At 40.8% G+C, this 22,830-nt stretch overlaps 1 protein-coding gene across 1 annotated transcript; it reads right to left on the bottom strand.

Annotated features, from left to right (window-relative positions):
• Window positions 1-12,367: 12,367 nt before the first annotated feature.
• Window positions 12,368-17,842, bottom strand: paqr7a (progestin and adipoQ receptor family member VII, a). The gene is made up of 2 exons (XM_026157451.2): window positions 17,561-17,842; window positions 12,368-14,751 (listed from the first exon to the last, which is right to left on the bottom strand). The coding sequence occupies exons 1-2, from the start codon at window positions 17,632-17,634 to the stop codon at window positions 13,656-13,658; spliced, it is 1,170 nt and encodes a 389-aa protein (XP_026013236.1). The 5' UTR covers window positions 17,635-17,842; the 3' UTR covers window positions 12,368-13,655.
• Between the last annotated feature and the right edge of the window lie 4,988 nt (window positions 17,843-22,830).

Raw genomic sequence — 22,830 nt, 5'->3', positions numbered from 1 at the left:
TCAGTGTGTTCAGCTGTTGCTAATTGGCCACACCTAGTAAGGTATAAATAAATGCATACCTGTGGCAGGCTATTCAGGAAGCCTGTTGCCTTTGTGGCAACAGCCATTTGAGCCAACCTGGGATGTCATTTTAAGCTAAAACCTCTTCTCACTTACACTCTGATATTCGTCTCCTTTTTTATGTTGCAGCCTCGAGCCGGGTCATAACACCTCCCCTTAAGTTTTCCAAAAAAAAACCAGATAGATGATCCTCAAGTACTTAGGGAAAATATTCTGTGGAGTCATGAGACAGTTTGTGGATAGTTTGAATTCTGTTATTTGTGGTAGTGAGATCATAAAGCTAACACAGTATTTCATAAAATGAACATCAAACAATTGATGGAACCATGATTCTGCTCTGTCTGAAAATCCTGAATGCTTTTCTGGGTTCTCCATTAGGTCATAGTAGTTCACAGCCCGGGATTCCAAGCATTCTGATCAGGTACTACACTGTGACGTCGTCAGACTACATGCCACCGATTGGCTGATAAGTAGCGTCAGTTAATGAGTCATTGAGCGCCATTTGCGAAAATTAAAACCGCAATTTTTGAATTTCGGTGATCATATTTGAATCAGGGAAATTTTGCCCCATACAGTCAGAAATATTGTATTTCTGATCACTTATCAGTACATATCCTTGTTTTTACATCTATAAAAACAAAGCTGACACTTGTGAGACTTGATCAAAGGTGTAAGCATCTCAGCAGATGCCTTTGTGTCAAAGTAACTGAGGATAATACAGAAAAACATGAAGGAGATTTTCCTGGCCTGGGATTTTATAGCAGATAACCTTAAAATATTCTGCAGTATATACATTTGTTCAGTATTGAAGTGAAGAAATTAGGCTTTCGTGTTGGAAATGTAAAAAACAAAAACCAGTGGCAGACAGCGCTGTAAACAACGGTAGCCTGGTGGGTAATAAGCAAGTGAATAATGCAGAAAACAGACTTCTTTATGGGAATCTATTCCTGAGAGAGAGAGACGGAGAGCTCTGCATGATGTGTGATTTTTATCGTGGTGGAGTTAAAACAGCAAAAGTAAGAGGGAATTTAAGGTGTTTATTTAATGTTTATGTGAAGCGAAACATGAAGCTAGTTTGGATCTTCTTTTGCTGCTGGTTCAGTCAATGTTGTTTGAAGATAGATCAAACCTGCAGCTTCAGAATCTAGCGCAAAAAAGACAAACACAAAGAGCGGAGCCGCCGAAATGTGAAAATGTTTCACTCAGTACAGTGCGCTCCAGCTGTGAGGCTCCAGCTGCTGTTATGCAGCTGATGAATTGGTCATTGTGCACTGACTGGTCCTGGTATTCTCCTAACCCCAAAGCTGTTGCTGCTGAGAAAAATGTAATTTACACAGCTGGAGAAGCAATGTACAGGAAGTACCTCCCCACTCTGCTTTTTCTGATTTCACAGTAGTCCTCCAGTCTGACTCCCAGTCATTCTCACACATCTCCATAATGATGTTGGTGGTACAGGACCACTGTTTTATCTACTCAGACAATCACTATCAGACACGTAGTAGTAAACAAAACTAAAGTAAACAAAATCAAACATCAACATTTTTATGTATTTCAAGATTTTTATTATTTGTATTGTAATGGCTGATGGATGGTGAAGACTTTGCAATATAACTGTTGTTGTGAATATTTTCACAACAACAGTTGTGAATATAAAACCCCAACAATCAAATGATCCCCTATGAGCAAGCACATGGCGACAGTGGGAAGGAAAAACTCCCTTTGAACAGGAAGAAACCTCCAGCAGATCCAGGCTCAGGGAGGGGCGGCTATCTGCTGCTACCGGTTGGGGGGGGGGGGGGGGGGGGTGTTATCTGTATTTTACTGCTGTTAATATTTCCATGTCTCTAATAAGCGTGGTGCCCAAGGTGCCACATCCTTGTGTTGTTTTTTAATAATGGGGGCACGCAGCGTTTTCTGTGGTTTAACCGGAAGAGGAGGGAGGGATGGGAGTAAATTTTTATTTGTATTTATGTCCCACCGCTCTAAGCGTGGTGCCCAAGGTGCAACATCCTTGTGTTGCTTTTTAATAATTGGGGCACGCTGTGGTTTTTGTGGGTTAACCGGAAGAGGAGGGGGGTGTGGGAGTAAATTTTTATTTGTATTTATGTCCCACCGCTCTAAGCGTGGTGCCCAAGGTGCAACATCCTTCTGTTGCTTTTTAATAATTGGGGCACGCTGTGGTTTTTGTGGTTTAACCGGAAGAGGAGGGGGGTGTGGGAGTAAATTTTTATTTGTATTTATGTCCCACCTTTCTAAGCGTGGTGCCCAAGGTGCAACATCCTTCTGTTGCTTTTTAATAATTGGGGCACGCTGTGGTTTTTGTGGTTTAACGGGAAGAGGAGGGGGGTGTGGGAGTAAATTTTTATTTGTATTTATGTCCCACCGCTCTAAGCGTGGTGCCCAAGGTGCAACATCCTTGTGTTGCATTTTAATAATGGGGGCACGCAGTGTTTTCTGTGGTTTAACCGGAAGAGGAGGGGGGGGTGGAAGTAAATTTTTATTTGTATTTATGTCCCACCGCTCTAAGCGTGGTGCCCAAGGTGCAACATCCTTGTGTTGCATTTTAATAATGGGGGCACGCTGTGTTTTCTGTGGTTTGACCGGAAGAGGAGGGGGGGGTGGGAGTAAATTTTTATTTGTATTTATGTCCCACCGCTCTAAGCGTGGTGCCCAAGGTGCAACATCCTTGTGTTGCATTTTAATAATGGGGGCACGCAGTGTTTTCTGTGGTTTGACCGGAAGAGGAGGGGGGGGTGGGAGTAAATTTTTATTTGTATTTATGTCCCACCGCTCTAAGCGTGGTGCCCAAGGTGCAACATCCTTGTGTTGCATTTTAATAATGGGGGCACGCTGTTCAGTTGTGCGAACCTTTGCACGGGAACCGTGATCGTTAGCTCTAGCATAAACGTGAGACATATTTAATAAAGGTTGACTTTCAGCAGTATTTTAGACTCAGCGATACTTTAGACCGACCGACTTTGGAGTTTACTGGTGTAGAGTGTCGCCAAGGCTCTATTTATGCTATTTGGAGGCTCCTTCGAAGCACCTTTGTTGTGACGTTGCAAAGGCCTTTGTTGTGACGTTGCAAAGGCCTTTGATCTGTCCGAGCTTAAGCCCCGCCCCCGACGCTGTTGTCTGTGATGGTTCTCAGGCTGTGGCAGGGTCGGCACGCTTGAAGTACGCGCACTACGCATGGTGCGTGCGGAAGTGAGAGGCTTGTGAAATGGGACAGTCTAGTCTCCGTCGCGCTTCCCAGGTTGCCTAGCAACCATGATACTAACCGCTGGAAACGTGTCATACAATTTTGTTTGACAGAAATGAAGGAGAACATATTTTGTTCATTTGTTTCTACAAGAGCTTTGTGTGATTTGATAAGTATCTGAGGCTGAGACCACAGGACAGTAAAACATGATTTTTGGGCTTCATTTCTGTACTGAACAGTCATTTAAGATTCGTTAGTAAATAACAATTAGCTAATGTTGTTCATGAGACAAAAGTCATATCACTTTGGTAATGTAAATATAATATGGCCAACATTATAGTTATATTAATCATTATTAGCTATTACAGCAATGAACATGAACTCTGTGTCAAATACTGAGCCTCAGTACAGATTCAAGTTGCAGTTATTTATATGTCTTATCACCTTAAATCTTCACTCAAAGACAAGTGTCTTTGACAGTGCATCTATAGGTGTATCATATATAGGAGACAAATGTTGTTCCTTCAGTATGTTGGCATTACTAAATTTGGCTCATTGCTTACATACATTTATAAAAAGAAAATGTACAAGCTGTGATAACTGTTTCTGATAAAATGAAGAGTAGACTGATATATTAAATATTCCTTTATTGTCATAACTGCTTTAAGTCATACAGAATAGATATCAGAGCCTTAAACAGGCTGGCTTCTGCTAAATGGGTCAAACTGGGCAGAAGTACATTTATTTTTAGGTCCATTCTGCTGCTGATACATACAAACCAGATTGCAACAAAGTTGGGACACTAAACAAATTGTGAATAAAAACTGAATGCAATGGTGTGGAGACGGCAAATGTCAATATTTTATTCAGAATAGAACGTAGATGACAGATCGAAAGTTTAATCTGAGAAAATGTATCATTTCAAAGGAAAAATATGTTGATTCAAAATTACACGGTGTCAACAAATCCCAAAAAAGTTGGGACAAGTAGCAATAAGAGGCTGGAAAAAGTAAATTTGAGCATAACGAAGAGCTGGAAGACCAATTAACACTGATTAGGTTAATTGGGAACATGATTGGGTATAAAAAGAGCTTCTCAGAGTGGCAGTGTCTCTCAGAAGCCAAGATGGGTAGAGGATCACCAATTCCCACAATGTTGCGCAGAAAGATAGTGGAGCAATATCAGAAAGGCGTTACCCGGCGAAAAATTGCAAAGACTTTGCAGTTATCATCATCAACTGTGCATAACGTCATCTGAAGATTCAGAGAATCTGGAACAATCTCTGTGCGTAAGGGTCAAGGGCGTAAACCCATACTGGATGACCGTGATCTCCGGGCCCTTAAACGACACTGCACCACAAACAGGAATGCTACTGTAAAGGAAATCACAGAATTGGCTCAGGAATACTTCCAGAAACAATTGTCAGTGAACACAATCCACCGTGCCATCTGCCGTTGCCAGCTGAAACTCTACAGTGCAAAGAAGAAGCCATTTCTAAGCAAGATCCACAAGCTCAGGCGTTTTCACTGGGCCAGGGATCATTTAAAATGGAGTGTGGCAAAATGGAAGACTGTTCTGCGGTCAGACGAGTCACGATTCAAAGTTCTTTTTGGAAATGTGGGACGCCATGTCATCCAGACCAAAGAGGACAAGGACAACCCAAGTTGTTATCAACGCTCAGTTCAGAAGCCTGCATCTCTGATGGTATGGGGTTGCATGAGTGCGTGTGGCATGGGAAGCTTGCATGTCTGGAAAGGCACCATCAATGCAGGAAAATATATTCAGGTTCTAGAACAACATATGCTCCCATCCAGACGTCATCTCTTTCAGGGAAGACCCTGCATTTTTCAACAAGATAATGCCAGACCACATTCTGCATCAATCACAACATCATGGCTGCGTAGGAGAAGGATCCGGGTACTGAAATGGCCAGTCTGCAGTCCAGATCTTTCACCTATAGAGAACATTTGGCGCATCATAAAGAGGAAGGTGCGACAAAGAAGGCCCAAGATGATTGAACAGTTAGAGGCCTGTATTGGACAAGAATGGGAGAGCATTCCTATTTCTAAACTTGAGAAACTGGTCTCCTCGGTCCCCAGACATCTGTTGAGTGTTGTAAGAAGAAGGAGATGCCACACAGTGGTGAAAATGGCCTTGTCCCAACTTTTTTGGGATTTGTTGATACCATGACATTTTGTATCAACATATTTTCCCCTTAAAATGATAAATTTTCTCAGTTTCAACTTTTGTTCTGTGATTTACGTTCTATTCTGAATAAAATATTGACATTTGCCATCTCCATGTCGTTGCATTCAGTCTTTATTCACAATTTGTTTAGTGTCCCAACTTTGTTGCAATCCGGTTTATACTTTAGGTTTCTGAATATTAAACTTGTTTCTCCCTTTCATAGTGTGTAACTTGAAGGCCCTGAGTACTTTCTCCCACACTGAAAACACTGGAATGATAAAATATTTTGAACATTACCTAATGAGACTGAGTCAGGACAGGCAATTAGTTATTTTAAACTTTCCTAGCAGTCCTTCACAAACAGGGAACAGTCTGTCTATCCTCTCCATCTGTCAGCTGCTGCTGGCTCTTCCTCCTCCTCTTCCTCACACACTGCTGAGTTTTTCCTGGTGGATCATCAGGGGTGCAAAGCCTCACAGGTGATGTGCAGCAGTGGGTCCCTCAGTCTGTCCTCACTCTGGTCACTTGCAGTTGTCACACATGGAAATCAAATGTGTGATAAGCTGCAGGATTCAAACACAAGTGTAACTTATAAATACATGTTATACTTTTATTACACAATCAGAGAGAGAGTGCAGGACAGACAGACAGGTGACAGTCTCAGGTGTAGACACTGCTACACAACAGCACAAGAGAAGGAAGATTTAGTGTTTGTGTTATTACGAGTGCTCAACAAGAAGAGTTCCCAGTGGACACATGTGTGACTCCTGTGATTAAAGCATCTTTCTTTCAGCTTAACGAGTGAACCGTCAGCTCGTTCAAACACATATTAAAGCCCGTTTGGCTCGACACCACCGAACAGAGGCAGCAATATAACACAGCTAACATTAACAGTGCAGTGGATCCTGCTTGTGCCGTGATATTTGGCAGCATTCACTGACTTTCAGCTTGTTGTGTTTGTGGATATATGACTGACTTTAATTATCCATAAAAGTATCACATTTTCTGTAAGATTAATGTCAGGTATATATATATATATATAGCGGCGTATATTTTAAAGTAAAGGTTTTAAAACCCAGTTAGTACTAACATCGCTAATGGCACATAACTTTGCCAGTATGTGGCCAACAGTAATGTTTTAACGTTCTTCTTTATTAAACATTTGCGCATAAATAAGTGATATAATATTCAGTACTTACTTTAAAAAAAGTTTACTCTTTACTCTTTTGACCTGAATACTGAAATGAGCTCCTTTGTGGTTTAAGTATAAACTAACAGATCTTTGTAATTATTTTGTCTGAATTAATTGTCAGACATAACCTCTGCAGACTACAAGTGTGAATAAATATTTCACAACACACAGTTTTACCTTTGGAGCATACAGTAATGAATTATGCCACTGAGACCTCGAAAGCACGATATAGGAACGCATTTTCATTGCATGTGTTGCCTTTATAATATTGTATTATCACCACAGGACCTGTACATTGGATTGCAATAAAAAAAAGTTTTCTCTGAATTTCTTAGAACGGAAGGTTTTGAAACAAGACAGAGGAGATAAACTCAAATCCTGAAGTGCCTTTTAAAGAAGACATTTTGTACCAATTATACTTTACTCTCAGATCTATTATAAAGGTGCTGCTTTTGGGAGTGAGTCAAACATGAAGGTCATATCTGCATGTTTAGATTTAGGATTAATATTGGAATAATACTGGATTTTTAGCATAACCCCTGTTCCTTTGTGTTCGTATTCTTATTCCAATTTATTCTATTTATCCCTTTTGTATACTCTGTATTAGGGGTGGGCGATATAAACGGAATAGGGTAGAAACGATAGAAATTTAGCCAACGGTAGAGATTTTAGAGTAAGTAAGGTTAGGGTTTTATTGTTTTTAGCGTTTTAGGCTGGGAGTTGCTCACAGTAAACCACTGGCACCAAACTTGGCAAGAGGTTTGAATTAGGGGTGGGCAGTATAAATAGATTACTGTTATGCATTTTTGTGGATCACAAGGTTTAAAACTACTAATAAACACACACCCACACACACACAAATTAATTTCACCAGAGTGCCAATTTCAGGTCACTTTTGCTGGTCCAAGCCCGGATAAAGAAGCAGGGTTGGAATTGTGACATTAAAAAAAAACAATAATTCCTAAAAGAAATTTAATTTGTAGTTCTAAATAAATTCGAAATGCATTTAGGACATTTTACTCACTTTCTCTTCCACGATGTTATTTCTCTCTCCAACAACGTAGGTTACAGGTCTCTAGACGACACTATCAACATGGCTCTACACTTCATCCTGTAGCATCTGGACTCCCCAGGAACCTACGCCAGGATCCTGTTTGTGGACTTCAGCTCTGCCATCAACACCACCCTTCCAGACCATCTCCGAGGCAAGCTTTCCCAGATGAATGTGCCTGATTCCATCTGCCGGTGGATCACTGACTTCCTGACGGACAGGAAGCAGCATGTGAGGCTGGGAAAGAATGTCTCGGACTCCCGGACCATCAGCACCGGCTCCCCTCAGGGCTGTGTTCTTTCTCCTCTGCTCTTCTCCCTGTGCACCAACTGCTGCACCTCCACCCACCAGTCTGTCAAGCTAATCAAGTTTGCAAATGACACCACCGTTATTGGACTCATCTCGGACGGGGATGAGTCTGCCTACAGGAGGGAGGTTGAACGTTTGGTGTCCTGGTGCAGCCACAACAACCTGGTGCTGAATGCCCAGAAGACAGTGGAGATTATTGTGGACTTCAGGAAGCACACAGCTCCACTCCCCCCCATCATCCTGACTGACACCCCCATCACCTCTGTGGACTCATTCCGCTTCCTGGGTACCACCATCACCCAGGACCTGAAGTGGGAGCCCACCATCACCTCCGTCATTAAGAAAGCCCAGCAGAGGATGTACTTCCTGAGGCAGCTGAAGAAATTCACCCTGCCAACACGGATGATGATACAATTCTACACTGCAATCATCGAGTCCATCCTCACCTCCTCCATCACCGTGTGGTACGCTGGAGCCACTATCAGGGACAAACAGAGACTGCAGCGTGTTGTGCGCTCTGCTGAGAAGGTGATTGGCTGCAGACTCCCATCTCTGCAGGACCTGTACACCTCCAGGACACTGGGGCGTGCAGCTCGGATCACAGCTGACCCTTCTCACCCTGGACACAGTCTGTTTGAGCTGCTCCCCTCAGGCAGGAGGCTCCGGTCCATTCGCCATAAGAACCTCTCGCCATAAGAACAGTTTCTTCCCCTCTGCTGTTGGTGTTACGGGTCCCAGATGTGAAGACCACAATAACAAAAAGAATACAAATCTGTAAAAATAAAGGTAGAGTCTCAGAGAAAGAATCACAGGAGCACTCGTATCTTTTCCCGAATTGCGTCCCTTATTTCCGATCAACAAATATAATTTACATCCAGTGCTTTCACTTGTCAGATATGCTCAATAACTGTAAAAGGTAATTAAAAGGCATTTGGCAAATATATGCATCTATGGTCATTACATTTCTCCAGTTTACACTGTTAACTACACTACCACCGCTGCTGTGCCGGGCTTCAGTAACTTTCAACTAAACCCCACTTAAGGTTACATCGGCGGTGTCAACATAACTCTCAGTAAACACCGAAGTAGAACGAGGCACAAAACCCTCATACACTGTATTTTTAAGACGATACTGACCTGTAAAAATAAAGGTAGAGTCTCAGAGAAAGAATCACAGGAGCACTCGTATCTTTTCCCGAATTGCGTCTGAGAGGACAGGAAGTTGGTCCGCTCTAGGCAACCGCGGGCGAACGACTACAGTGTCAACAGTTCCGCTTATTATTTCTCACTTTTACTCTCCTCAATTGTTATCGAATACACGTAATGAATGTAAAATAATAATTGTCTTAATTGCTGGCATATGTTTTTCTTAAAAATAATAAAATTTACCAAAATATGGTAGCACATTTGTGTGTGGCCATCTTGTTTTCCCAGTAAAGAGGAAGCCTGCCTCAATTGCAGCTCTTTTATAGGCCAGTCTGTATTAAGAAGGTGTGTCTTTAGAGTATTTAAAGGGAGCAGGAATTGGATTGGGAGCCATTTTGAGAAGTTGCTGTCTGCATGTGCATGATGTTGGCAAGAGATAATAAAACAATTACTTTAATTAAGATAGAGTGAAGTCTGCTGTTTCCCTCACCACCCCTCACTGTGTAACAGGCACTGATCACAACCTGCACTCATGTATATATCTATCTACTTAGCACTTTTAATTCTTATTTTTATGTCTATTTAAGCGTTATATGACAGTATGTTTGCACTAAGTACCGCAGCAATTTCCTAATGTTGTAAACCTGCTCAACATTTGGCAATAAAACCCTTTCTGATTCTGATTACAATGACATTAGCATGACCTATTATGCAAATTAGGCGATGACGTCTTTTAGCGACTTCTAGCGACTTTACGGTCAGCCAATACTGATTTTCCTTACTGAGGAGTTGGCAACATTGCGTGAGGCTCCTGACTACGGCAGCCGTAATGCTCCAGCAATCCATCAAGCCATGCGCCATCATAGCTTACCAAAGTCGTACTAAAACATTTTGACAGATTTCTATGTGCCGTGTACTACATAAAATCGGTTCGAGGTCAGAATTCATACATAAGGCACACTGTCGATTTTTGAGAAAATTAAAGGATTGTAAGTTGCCTTATAGTGTGTAAAATACGTTATACAGAAGAAAAGAATATATCACGATATATATCGTTACCGCAGATGCTTCAAATTATACCGTGATATGGATTTTAGGCCATATCGCCCAGCTCTACTCCCCAGTGCCATCAGCAGTCATGCAGTCCCAAACAATGACATCTCACCACCATGCTTGACTGTAGGCAAGACATAATTGTGTTTGTACTCCTCACCTGGTTGCCGCCACACAACCTTGCGAACCATCTGAACCAAATACGTTTCTTGGTCTCATCAGACCACAGGTAATCCATGTCCTTAGTCTGCTTGTCTTCAGCAAACTGTTTGTAGGCTTTCTTGTGCATTATCTTTAGAAGAGGATTCCTTCTGGGATGAAAGCCATTTGATGCAGTGTATGAGCACTAACAGACTGACCCTCTACGCCTTCAACCTCTGCAGCAATGCTGGCAGCACTCATACATCCATTTTTAAAAGACACCCCCTGGATATGATGCTGAGCGTGGCGAGGTTTGTTCTGAGTGGTACCTGTGCTGTTAAACTGGTGTATGGTCTTGGCCCCCACGCTACAGCTCAGTTTCAGGGTGTTGCCAGTCTTCTTATAGCCTAGGCCATCTTTATAGAGAGTAAAAATTCTTCTTTTTTTTCAGATCCTCAGAGAAATCTTTTCCATGATGTGCCATGTTAGACTTCCAGTGACCAGTATGAGAGAAATAACACCAAATTCAACACACCTTCTACCAATTTGCACCTGAGATCTTGTAACACTAATGAGTCACATGACACCAGGAAGAGAAATGGCTAATTGGGCACAATTTGGACATTTTCACTTAGGGGTGTACTCACTTTTGTTGCCAGCAGCTGTGTGGTGAGTTATTTAAAGGGGATGGCAAATTTAGACTTATACAAGCTGTACACTGACTACTTTACATTGTATCAAAGTGTCATATCTTCAATGTTCTCCCATGAAAAGATACAATAAAATATTTACAAAAATGTGAGCGGTGTACTTACTTTTGTGAGATACTGTATATATGTACATATAATAGATACAAAGTAAGAAAAAATCACTTGCATAAAGTTTTAAGAAACTATTGGCAGAAAGATGTTGTCTCAGTTGCGCAGCCTGACAAATTACTTTTCAAAACTACAAATCCTCAATTTAATGCTTTAAAAAAATTTTAGCAGTAAAATGATGTGTAATTTCAATTCAGCTTTACTGTCATTTCAATCATGGCAGAGTCTGTGCAATAGTGCATAATAAAACTGTGGGTCAGTATTATCACCATTTTTGCTTGTACATACTCATATGGTAGCAAACTGTCAATCACAAGACAGGCCTGGCCTGAATCAGACTGAGCTTTATCATGCTGTTTGATTCTAATAAGAACAAAAAAACAAAATTCAAAATAAACATCATTTTGTATTCACTATGATGCGAACCTCACAACTGAGGGCGTAAATCCGGGACAAATCAAGGGCTTGAAATAAAATGTTTCCCTCTGCTGTTACTGCAGCTTACTGTAACTTTGTCTCTGAAAAGGACATGGTGGACTATTGAGTTTATTACATGCTTTCTTACTCATCATTTGTCTCAGAAATATTAATTTCATACACCAAAGCATATTTTGTGCTTATTTTCTATGACTTTTATAGTACTATAGGGCTAGTATAGTACTTAAGCTGTTAGTACTGGCTAGACTAACTGAATGTGAACTGACAGGCCTATACATAGTCAGTCACAAGCTGGTTTACATAAGGTAAAGAGGTAAACTGTGTTGCCTAACTCACGTGATTTTAATTTTTGGTTATTATGAGTTCACTTGGTGAGTTTTGGGTTTGTTGCTCATGTCATGAAAAACGCTTTGCAACAACTACACATCTCTGGGCACTGAAAATGTCTGCCGCGTCTGACATATGAGCTACGATGTTTGATCCAGGCTAATTTACAATATAACAAGAAATATGACTGAGTGACCAATAAAATTACAAAAGCATTATATAAATGCAAGTATATGACATTATACTTATTCTCTTTGTTTCTAGCAGCAATACCAACAGGTACCCTCATTTTGTATTGCTCATTGTTAATACTTTAAGCTGTGGCAAGATTACTACGACCCTGGAGCTGAGCAGCACATTACCTAACACCCTCATTAAAAAAAAAAAAAAAAGCACTGTTATGGCTTCTGTGGTTGTGCAAGTATTGTTACAAATTCACACAATGAATAGAGAAAGGGTTTAATACATGAAAGACATTTCACATTGTTACATACATAACAAAACAAGATTATTTCTGCCTCCAGAGATGCTTATTTGACTAATCCCACTAGTTTACCTCTTGGTCAGTAGCATTATCATCTCCCACAAACACCAGCAAAAACCTCCCTTGCTTTGCACTTATGTGACATTCATAATCATTTCTTTTACATTCTAAAGGCCCGCTTAATCACTGCCAGTAGTGGTTACAGTAAAGGTATATACCTGAAGAATACAAGGGTACAAAAACAAAAGGAAAAAACAAAACTGAACTGAAAACGATTTTCATTATATATTAAATCCCTCATACAAAAAAAGATCTAGCTCTCTTAAATACATTAAGTACATATTCCAAAGTGCTATGATGCTGAAACTTGTGGTGGCACAGCAACAAAAAATGAGGTTTAAATCTTAGACTGGCAGTCGACATCAACATTCCAGTGTGTCCTCAGAGCTTTAAAGCCTACATGCAGAAACCCAACGCTCTCCTTCGAAGACTCCGCACACTGTGCTATTATTTGATGGAGTAACCTTCAAGGAAAACTCAGCCTTCAAGGCAACTGAAGAAAATGCCTACCAAGGCACAAAGTGAAGGTCTGAAATACTGCAGCTCTCTGGCAACACTATATTATAATAGGACTTAGTTTTACTGTAGTGTTTGAACAGGAATTATGTAGCAGACTTTATCTTAAAGAAATGCAGATTTTAGCTGTGATCAGTAATCACCTTTAAATAATACCTATAGTTACATTGTTAAAAACCAACGTAAATCCATCCCTCTATCCATATATCCAGTTTCTTTTGTTTATCCAATTCAGGATGCTTGGAGGGGGGGCATTATTTTGCACATTATTTGCACCTGAATTTGCAATTTGCAAAATAATTACTTGCAAATTGCACAAGATCCTCTCCAGACATTGCTACAAAAATATCCTTACAACATGACAATTTAACAAAGTACATATCATCTGTTTAAATAACACTACTGTAAATTGACAGAATAACATGTAGGCAATCATTTTTTACTTTTAATGATCTTCCTAAACTTACAGAATTGTACTCTTTTAAATAAAGCACCAGGCTTTGTTAATACATGAAAATTCTGTGTTATTCAGAAATAATCCATAAGAATATAAAAATTCTAATATCACTGTTTATCCCTCTTGCAATTTGCTACCTATTTATTTATTATGCTGCAAAAATAATCAGTTCCCTTTCTATGAAAGGAGTGACACTAAAGGAAGGCTTGTATGATTATTTGGACTTTAATTTGAAGTCCAGCACTTGTTTCACTTTCCTCAACATTAAAGCAGCAATTCCAACACACATAATCAAAGTGACCACATACAGCCCCACAAATAGAACAACATCACCACTTCCGTGCAGACTTGAGTACAACTTCCTGCGGCCCACAAAGTCCAGGTAGGAGGCGTGGATCTGACACAGGGTGCAGCAAGATAAGAAAACGTGGAAGATTTGATGACTCTGTCCCACAAAATCACACCGCCCGGGGAAACAGCGCTCCAGCAGAGGGCAGGTGAAGAAGAAGGCACAGCTGAGGAAGAACGCCACCTGGCCAAAGTGGTAGATGATGGCTGGATCACTGCTGGACCAGAAGAACAGTCTCTTGGCCACTGGACTGATGTCCCAGGAATAGGCGAGTGCTGAAGGCACCACCTGGCACACCTTACGCACCCACGTTGGTAGGCTGTGGTTGCAGTATTTGCCGTAGCAGCATCCCAAACATGAAAGGCAGCTGAGGATTGCGGCGGTGGGCATGAAGATACCACTCACCAGTCCATGGACGCTTTCATCAACAGCATAGTAAAAGTGGACTACAGCGCTGCCATACTGATACTGCGCTACCCCTACGTAGTCCAGAAAGTAGAAGCAATAATGAGCAAGGTCAGACTTTCCTCCCAGTAAGTGAGCTACAACACTGAATGCAGAGTAGGTCAAAGAGGACAGGACGAGGATGAGCAGGGGCCACGAATGACGGTCACTGATAAAGTCCACAGTCTCAGTAAGCTGGCACAATTTAATCAGCAACACTAAAAATGCCACCAGGTGAGTCCAAATGTTTAAGGTTTCATTGTGGCGCTGAAACAAGGACAGGAAGTAGTAGCGCCAGTTTTGGTTGAGTGGACGATAGCCGGTGCAGACGTAGCGTTCCCGGAAGTAGGAGGGAACCTCGGTGTCTCTGACGGTGCCGGGCATGGAGGGTGCAGCGTCAGTCAGCAACTGGGGAAACTGCCGGATCTGCTGCAGGCTGATGAACACTCGGCCGATGCTCTCCATCACAGTGGTTGCCATGATTGTCAGTAGCTGGCTGATGCACACTGGGTAGTTCCTGCAGATAGGTTTTTAAGAGTTAAAACCCACAAATTTGTTTTATTTTCAACCATTTCATTATGCTCCACCAACAGTGATACACATTGGCAAAGCAGGCTGTTGGGATGATTCCAGGGATTGTTTGAATAGATCTTTTCTGGATTCAAAGCAGAAAGCACAGTTAGGCAGTTCTTCTGATGTAAAGTATTTTAAAATAACCCTGTATATATGTATGTATGTATATGTATATGTATATATGTGTATGTATGTATGTATATATGTTAGGGGTGCAACGATACACAAAATTCACGGTTCGGTTCGGTTCGGTTCGATACTTTGGTGTCATGGTTCGATATTTTTTTCGATACAAAAAAATGTTCATGCTTTTTTAATTTGTCATTTATTAAAATTATAAATATATATCTTAACTCAAACGTACAGTTTTTAAATTTAATGTTGCTGAAACAACAAAGGGATAAAATAATAAATCTATCTGATTGAGGAATCACTCATCTTTGGAAAAGAGAGTTTATTGCAGAGAAATGGCTCTTTCCAAAATAAAAGCTATACTATACGCTTCTTCTGGGCTATATTCTCAGCAGCATATTAAACATATCAGGTCCCCATAAGGAGAATCATGTGCTAACGGCTGTCTAAATGACTCGGGTAAAGTTTGTAGCATGCGTGCTTGTTGTTTTTCTCTGCTTCCACTTGTCTTTGCACTAGGATGCTGTCGGAGTAAATGTGCAGTCATATTCGTTGTGTTCCCACTAGTGCTTTCAGGTTAATCTGAAATGACGTTAACGCCACAACACGGCAAATCTCCGTTAACGAGCTACCATCCCCGTGCGTGGGGCTGGACAGCGTCAACATTTCTTTTTATCACAACTCTGGTTTTCGTGGCTTTTCAACACAATTTAAAAACTGTTATAAAGTCCACACTTTTCCCGTCAAATGTTCCGTCTGTCCTGCTCACATCTCCAATGGTTGTACACGTTGTCATTAACGTGGCTTCACTCCACATCAGCCACGCCGCCTTGGCAGCTAAAACACCGGTGTCGGCACTTAAGGACGCTGTCATAGCCTGTCAACGACGTTGATTGGCTGCGTATATACGAATGTGAATCGCATTATTGGCTGGACTATGGGATAGGTGGCATCGTTCTAATCACATACGGGAGCAGCCAGTCACTAACTGACTAACACTGCAAAACAGAATTGTTAAAGTATTAATTTTAATTTCAATGCAGGTAGATTTTTTTTGTGCGCAAAGCAGATTTTCTGTGCGCAGAGACTGCGCAATTGCGCACGTGCGCAGCTTAGAGGGAACATTGCTCCCAGGGACATGTTAGGCAAATCTATAACCACTACACTTTTAAGGTAATAGACAGTCCTGATGCTTGTAGAAACACTCAAACATAGAGCCTGCTTTACCTCATGCAGATGTCATATAGAGTCACTGACAGGTAGAGTAGTTCCACTCTACCTATAGGAGCAGTTTTGTGTTGTTAAGCTATGTCCTAATGCTCTTTCTCTTCCCACCTTAAGCTAATGCGCGTAACAAGACAATATATCTACGCTGAGGTGTTTTAGTCATTACCCCACTCCCCTCCAAAAACCAGAAACATTTTTCCTTATTTACATCTTTAATGATTGGCTGCAGAGCTCTGAGAGAAGCCGCCACTTCATGTGTGCTTGTGCATGTGTATTACTAAGTTTTCAATTAGAGCAGTTATTTTGCTCTCAAGTGATTATCTTGCTGTTACTGCGAGGGACCTGTTTTAAAGAGTACTCACAGTAAAGCATTTTGACACACCAAGAAGAATGAGGCAGCTTTTGTTGTATGGGTTTAGAGAGAGTTTGTGTCTCTATGTTTGGATGAACTGTGCGGCTCTTACAGCTCTTGATTCCTGCAGAGACTGCTGTACCTCGGAAGTATCAACAAAATTTGTCATATAAACCCGTCAGCTTTCCCCCCCTTGTGTTACAAACAAAGCGCGCCCCTTTCGTTTGCAGCTGTGTGCTTTATCCTCTCTTTCAGGTTATTTCAGCTTGAGCCAAGATGATGCAACAAATAAAACATTTGGTCCACAAGTCCTATCTAGAAGAAGTAAAAGTTGTAATGGGCTTCAAGAGGGGAACCAATGGAAAGATGATCAAAGGTTAAAGATCCCCTTATCTCACTCAGTACACTGCTGGGGTGCAGTGTGTGACCAAGGTGCTACTCTGCTGTCCTGCTGGATTGGCAGGTGAATTTTGCTGTGGTGACTTTTGACAGAAATCATGTGACCAGACCTCAGAGAAAAGACTCAAACCCTGGAACCCGTGGGTAACTAATCAGCTGTTTATGTTAATGTCTGGCCCAAGTTGCGTCTATTCTTTGTAACTGGCCGCCCTCACTTAACTGTAGCAGGCTAGAACCGGTCCTGAGCTCGGTTCTCCAGCCTCCTCTTCCGGTCTGTATTTCAGCAAAGGAAGGATTTTTTTTAAGTTTTGTATAATAATTTGCAGTGGCAGGCTATTGTAAAATAAGAACGCGACATCGAGAAAAAACGCAGCACCTCACACCAGTTTACTGCCTACATAAGCCCCCCTTCCCATTTTTAAAAGCATGCTACAGCCTGTTGAATATCAAACTTCCTTCGCTAAAGTTGTGTCGATTTACCAGATAATCGTGTGTATGCTACCTGCAGAGTCTTGGGGAGAAAACATCCCAAAACAGTTCTTTAAAGGTAAAAAGGAGACTTATTCGACTTAATGTGTCCGTAACATTAGCGGTCTGTTTAGTGTTCAGCTACCCATGAAGTCATAAATGGATGATGTCTCACCTGCCAGCCTGAGTTTTGTCGATGTCCGTCGGTAAAACGACCGCTCCTTCCTCCTCCGCCTGCCGACAGTACATTCAACAGATTGAATCGCTCTTCTGAAGACAGTCGAGGCGCTGGAAATGCGGCCGGAAGTTTAGTCTTTTACCCCACCCAATTAAAAGCGTTATTTTTCAGTCGTACGTCGTTGTTATTCCTGTTAGCAGTATAGTTTTGTTTCCGTTGCAAATAAATAAATAAATACATACATAATAAAATTTCATCCCTCCCCAAACACCCCCAACACTGAACTAACAACTGAACCTTATAGAGTCCAAGTGCTAAATACCCCTAATGAATGTAAAACCAACACACTGTCTCCAACACCTTTCCAGTTTTCACGCATTAAAGCTAGTCTCTTGAGCAGGAGAATGACTTTGTTTTAGTTACAAAGAGGCATATCAGGGGTACTTCCCAAAGTATAAAACATATGCTCTAAAAACTAAGTACTGTAAAAAACAAACAAACTACTGATATATACAAGTCAAATCTAATAATAATTGCTAGAAATACGACGATTTGCTTTTTCTGTATTATAAAATTTTAAAAACTCATTGGAAGCTATTCTACCCCTATCTTTTCGTTGCATTCGAGATTCTTAATTGTCTGGGATGGTTGTTAAACTTAATGTCGTTACAGTTTTATTTTGGAAAATGTATACCGGAAGGTGAGTCGTGCTCTTATTTTTCTGACACCGGATGGATTTTGAGGAAGAAAGTGGTTTTCTAAAAACATTAAAACGAAGTACCGAAAGAAAGTCTCCGAAGTGCGTTGCCTTAAGCCTGACCCACGTGCACAAGAATATGTTATAGATAAATATTTTTAGAAGCTGTTTTCTCATGAGCTTATTAGGAAATATGTCTTACTCTACATTTGGGAGGACATTAGAAAATAAATTTGAATCACAAGAGACCTTTCCAGACATTTAATTCAGTCTCAAAAGTCCCGGACAGATGCTAAATCAGTTCATTTGTTTGAGGGAAGGGCAGAGGAAGGTGGTTAGACAGCCTCGGGGTGATTTTTCTGGAACATTCGTTATCATTGACTTTGCTCCGGAGATTTAGAGTTTACACAGACACGATTACATAACCTGGCATTCAAGCTATGACCACACCACTTAAGTATGATTTGAACAGTGAGGCTTGTACAAACGTGTTTTATTATTGTAGTCATTTTGACTAAAAAAAGTTCTCACATTAAAAAAATTCGATTAACACACTTTGTCAGAAAAAACAAAGTTCATCCTAAAACATATTGCCTTTATAATATTGTATTATCACCACAGGACCTGTACATTGGATGCAATAAAAAAAAAGTTTTCTCTGAATTTCTTAGAATGGAAGGTTTTGAAACAAGACAGAGGAGATAAACTCAAATCCTGAAGTGCCTTTTAAAGAAGACATTTTATACCAATTATACTTTACTCTCAGATCTATTATAAAGGTGCTGCTTTTGGGAGTGAGTCAAACATGAAGGTCATATCTGCATGTTTAGATTTAGGATTAATATTGGAATAATACTGGATTTTTAGCATAACCCCTGTTCCTTTGTATTCGTATTCTTATTCCAATTTATTCTATTTATCCCTTTTGTATACTCTGTATTAGGGGTGGGCGGTATAAACGGAATAGGGTAGAAACGATATAAATTTAGCCAACGGTAGAGATTTTAGAGTAAGTAAGGTTAGGGTTTTATTGTTTTTAGCGTTTTAGGCTGGGAGTTGCTCACAGTAAACCAGTGGCACCAAACTTGGCAAGAGGTTTGAATTAGGGGTGGGCGGCATAGACCGCGATAGCGCATGTTGATGATGTCATCAAGCTGCGCCTATTTTGATCGAAAGCATTGCAGCAGCTGCAAACAACATCATCAGCAAATTATGCCGGGCGACAGTAATAGCAAAGAGACAAGCACTTTTGGAATATGGGGAAAGCCAAAAAATGCGCTTTCTCCACTTCCCTACAATTGATTCATTAGTGCTGAATTCTCTCGCAGCTGCTCTATTCCCATGTTGTTGCAGTATATTAATCACTAACCTCATATTGCGGATGGATCATCTCAGTTGCTCTCCTGTCTGAAGTTTGGTCTGTTTATAGCATTCTGCCATGCAACTGCATTTGTCCCTAACCACCAGAACTCCTCACGTTAACTTTTATCGAGTGGTAAGAAGTTAGCGTTCATCCTTCAGCTTCACTGTGCTAATGTTATGCTAATGTAGCTGTTTTGCTAATGGTCACGTAGCACATCATTAGCAGAGCTGTACGTTTTCAATTTTTCAAAAATGGTAAATGGCCTGTATTTGCATAGCGCTTTACGCATCCAGTCATCTACCCATTCACGCACACATTCACACAGAAATCTGTCAGAACATGGTATATCTGTTTAGGTGGAAACTAGCGAGCTAACTTCCTGCTAACTTCTAACTCCGTTGAATTTAATAAGTTCTGATTTCATGGATGTCTGGATGTTAATTTTAATTTTTACACCTGGTAAAGCAGCAACGCCGATCATTTTATTAAAGATGAAAGAATTTAGACAGTTTTAATTCTCAGTGATGCCGCAGTGTTCGTTTGACTTTGGGACCTGATGTAATGGAGTTTAGGACCCAGATTACTCCGCGAGGCTCCTGACTACGGCAGCCGTAATGCTCCAATAATCCATCAAGTGGTACGCCTTCATAGTTTACCAAAGTCGTACTAAAACATTTTTGACAGATTTCTGCGCGCCGTGTACCACATAAAATCGGTTCGACGTCAGTAAGCACACCCAGAATTTATACATAAAGCACACTGTCGATGTTTGAGAAAATTAAAGGATTGTAAGTGTGCCTTATAGTGTGCAAAATACATTATACAGAAAAAAGAATGTATTGCGATATATATCGTTACCGCACATGCTTCAAATTATACAGTGATATGGATTTTAGGCCACATCGCCCAGCCTTAACTCAAAGGTCTATCTTATAAAGACCTTTTTTGTTTTTGTTTTATTTAGACCTGGTTTAATTCTGGCCATTGCAAAGCCTGGGTCGTGTAGCAGCCAACATCTTCTCCAGAGAGGTTGTCCCGGTGAGGGAGAAGTTCATGGCCCACTTCTCGGCGGAGGGAGCAGTGTCTTGGCAGCCAAAAGAATAGCCTATTTGAAGTCCCAGTGACTTCCCCACAACGGCTCTTTTAAGAGCCACCCACAAACCTCTAAAGAGCGTTCCTGCCTTTTTAAAATTTTCTTAATAAGTGGAGCTTGTCTCCAAAATAAACTAACCTCTCTTTATTCTCTTAAATAATTGGTCTTCACTATGTTCCAATATAGTAGTAAATTTTTTTATTGGCCAATATTAAAGTTATTATTATATTTAATCAATTATATCATTATTAGTTATTACAGCAGTGAACATGAACTCTGTGACAAATACTGAGCTTCAGTAAAGATTCAAGTTGAAGTTATTTATATTTCCTATCAACTTAAATCTTCACTCAAAGACCAGTATCTTTGACAGTGTATATATAGATGTATTATACATAAGATAAGATGACCTTTATTAGTCCCACAGGTGGGAAATTTGTTTCGTTACAGCAAAAGTGCAAAGTTATGTAGCAGAAATTAGAAAACACTGGAATGGAATAAAATAAAAATACTATATACAATAAGATTAGATAAAACTATAACAAAATAATGAAATAGAATAATATATACAATAGAACAAAATAGAATACAAATGCTATATACAGCTGAGTAAGAAAATACAAAAGTACAACTTTGTCAGAAAAAGAATTGCACTTATAGCAGTCTTATTGCACATGTGTGGGTTTGATCAGCTGCAAAAGTCTTTGTTGTAGAGTCTGACAGCAGTGGGGAGGAAAGACCTGCGAAACCTCTCCGTGGGTGCCGCAGCCTGCCACTGAAGGAGCTTCTCAGTGCTGTCAGATTCTCCTGCATGGAGTGGGAGATGTTGTCCAACAGGGATGAAAGCTTAACCATTCAAACATTCTCCTGTCACCAATGGCGTGTCCAGCGGGGTGGCCTGGGGGGGCACAGGCCACCCCCCAAACCAGACTGGCCTCCCCAGGTGCCACCCCAAAGGCAAAACAATAAAATTCAATCAAATATCAAATGTCCGATTATGTTTTCACGGTGACGCTCAGATATCCGAGTGTAAGTGAATGCAGCATCGCTTCTGCGCTATGCGCATCACGTTAGCAAAGGTAGGAGAGCCAAGCGCGAAAGACGGCACTGCGGGAAACAATTCTTCGGTGAAAGAAAATGAGGACAGAATAAATGTCCCGGTAAGTAATATTAAGTTTGTTGAGTTTAGTAAACTTCGGTGAAATTAGAATACCAAGGAAAAAATAACACTTAAAGAATTATTGCAGCTGTGGAATATTTCAGACAGTATGCTACTGAGGGCAGCTAACATAAGAGTTATGAGTTATAAGATATAATCTAAGTCGTAACATTGCTGTATGGAGCTGCAGATTTGGTTGCAGGTTAACATAGCTGGACTGGCCATCGGGCATATCCCCAGTGACTTATTTTTTATTTTTTTTGTAATGGCATGAACAATGAGAGGTGGTGGATTGGCCAGATGCAGGTCGATGTGTAGAAATAACTCCGTTGTTTGGTGGTGGCTATGACGGGGCTTCCACAGAGGCAACAGGTGGATGAGGGAAGGGGAGGCAGGAGGAGAGACCCGAAGCAGCCGCCAGTCCGAGTGTCAGGTGAACTGAACTTCAGGTAAGAAGTTATGACCTGCAGTCTATCTGGGTCAGATATAAACCAAGTTTAGGTGGAGTTTATTTTCATGTTGCTGACTTTTTACTGTCAGTTGCAATAACTCATACTGCGTTCTAGCCAGTTTGACGGAGTTTTTATACAGCTGGGTGGGTGCTATGATGTTACTGATAGTGAACTTTATTTTATTCATAAGGTTAGTAGAGTTGCCAACGGCTCCTTAAAAAATGGAATGGTCCCTCAATCAGAGAAAATATTACGCGTTTCGTATTGAGCTGAGAAGAGACGCAGTTTGTCCCGGACTTTAGCTAGAATGGAAAAAAGACACAAAGCTGGATTTATTCTGTCGTTACGCTGCACAGCTGCCTCTTCTTCTTTCATTCTCTCCCCCTCCCTCTCCTGTTGCTACTTCAATCATGAAACTGATCAATGATCAGCTGATCGGCTTTTCTCTCTTGTTTGTTTATCGCCCACTTTGCGCCAGAAAGAGGAAACCAGCAGATATTGCG

Source organism: Astatotilapia calliptera, chromosome 22, assembly GCF_964374335.1.
Source record: "Astatotilapia calliptera chromosome 22, fAstCal68.1, whole genome shotgun sequence".
In the NCBI taxonomy this organism is placed as follows: Eukaryota; Metazoa; Chordata; class Actinopteri; order Cichliformes; family Cichlidae; genus Astatotilapia; species Astatotilapia calliptera.
The sequence above is the reverse complement of the archived record's forward strand: the minus strand, read 5'-3'. Positions and strand labels throughout refer to the sequence as shown.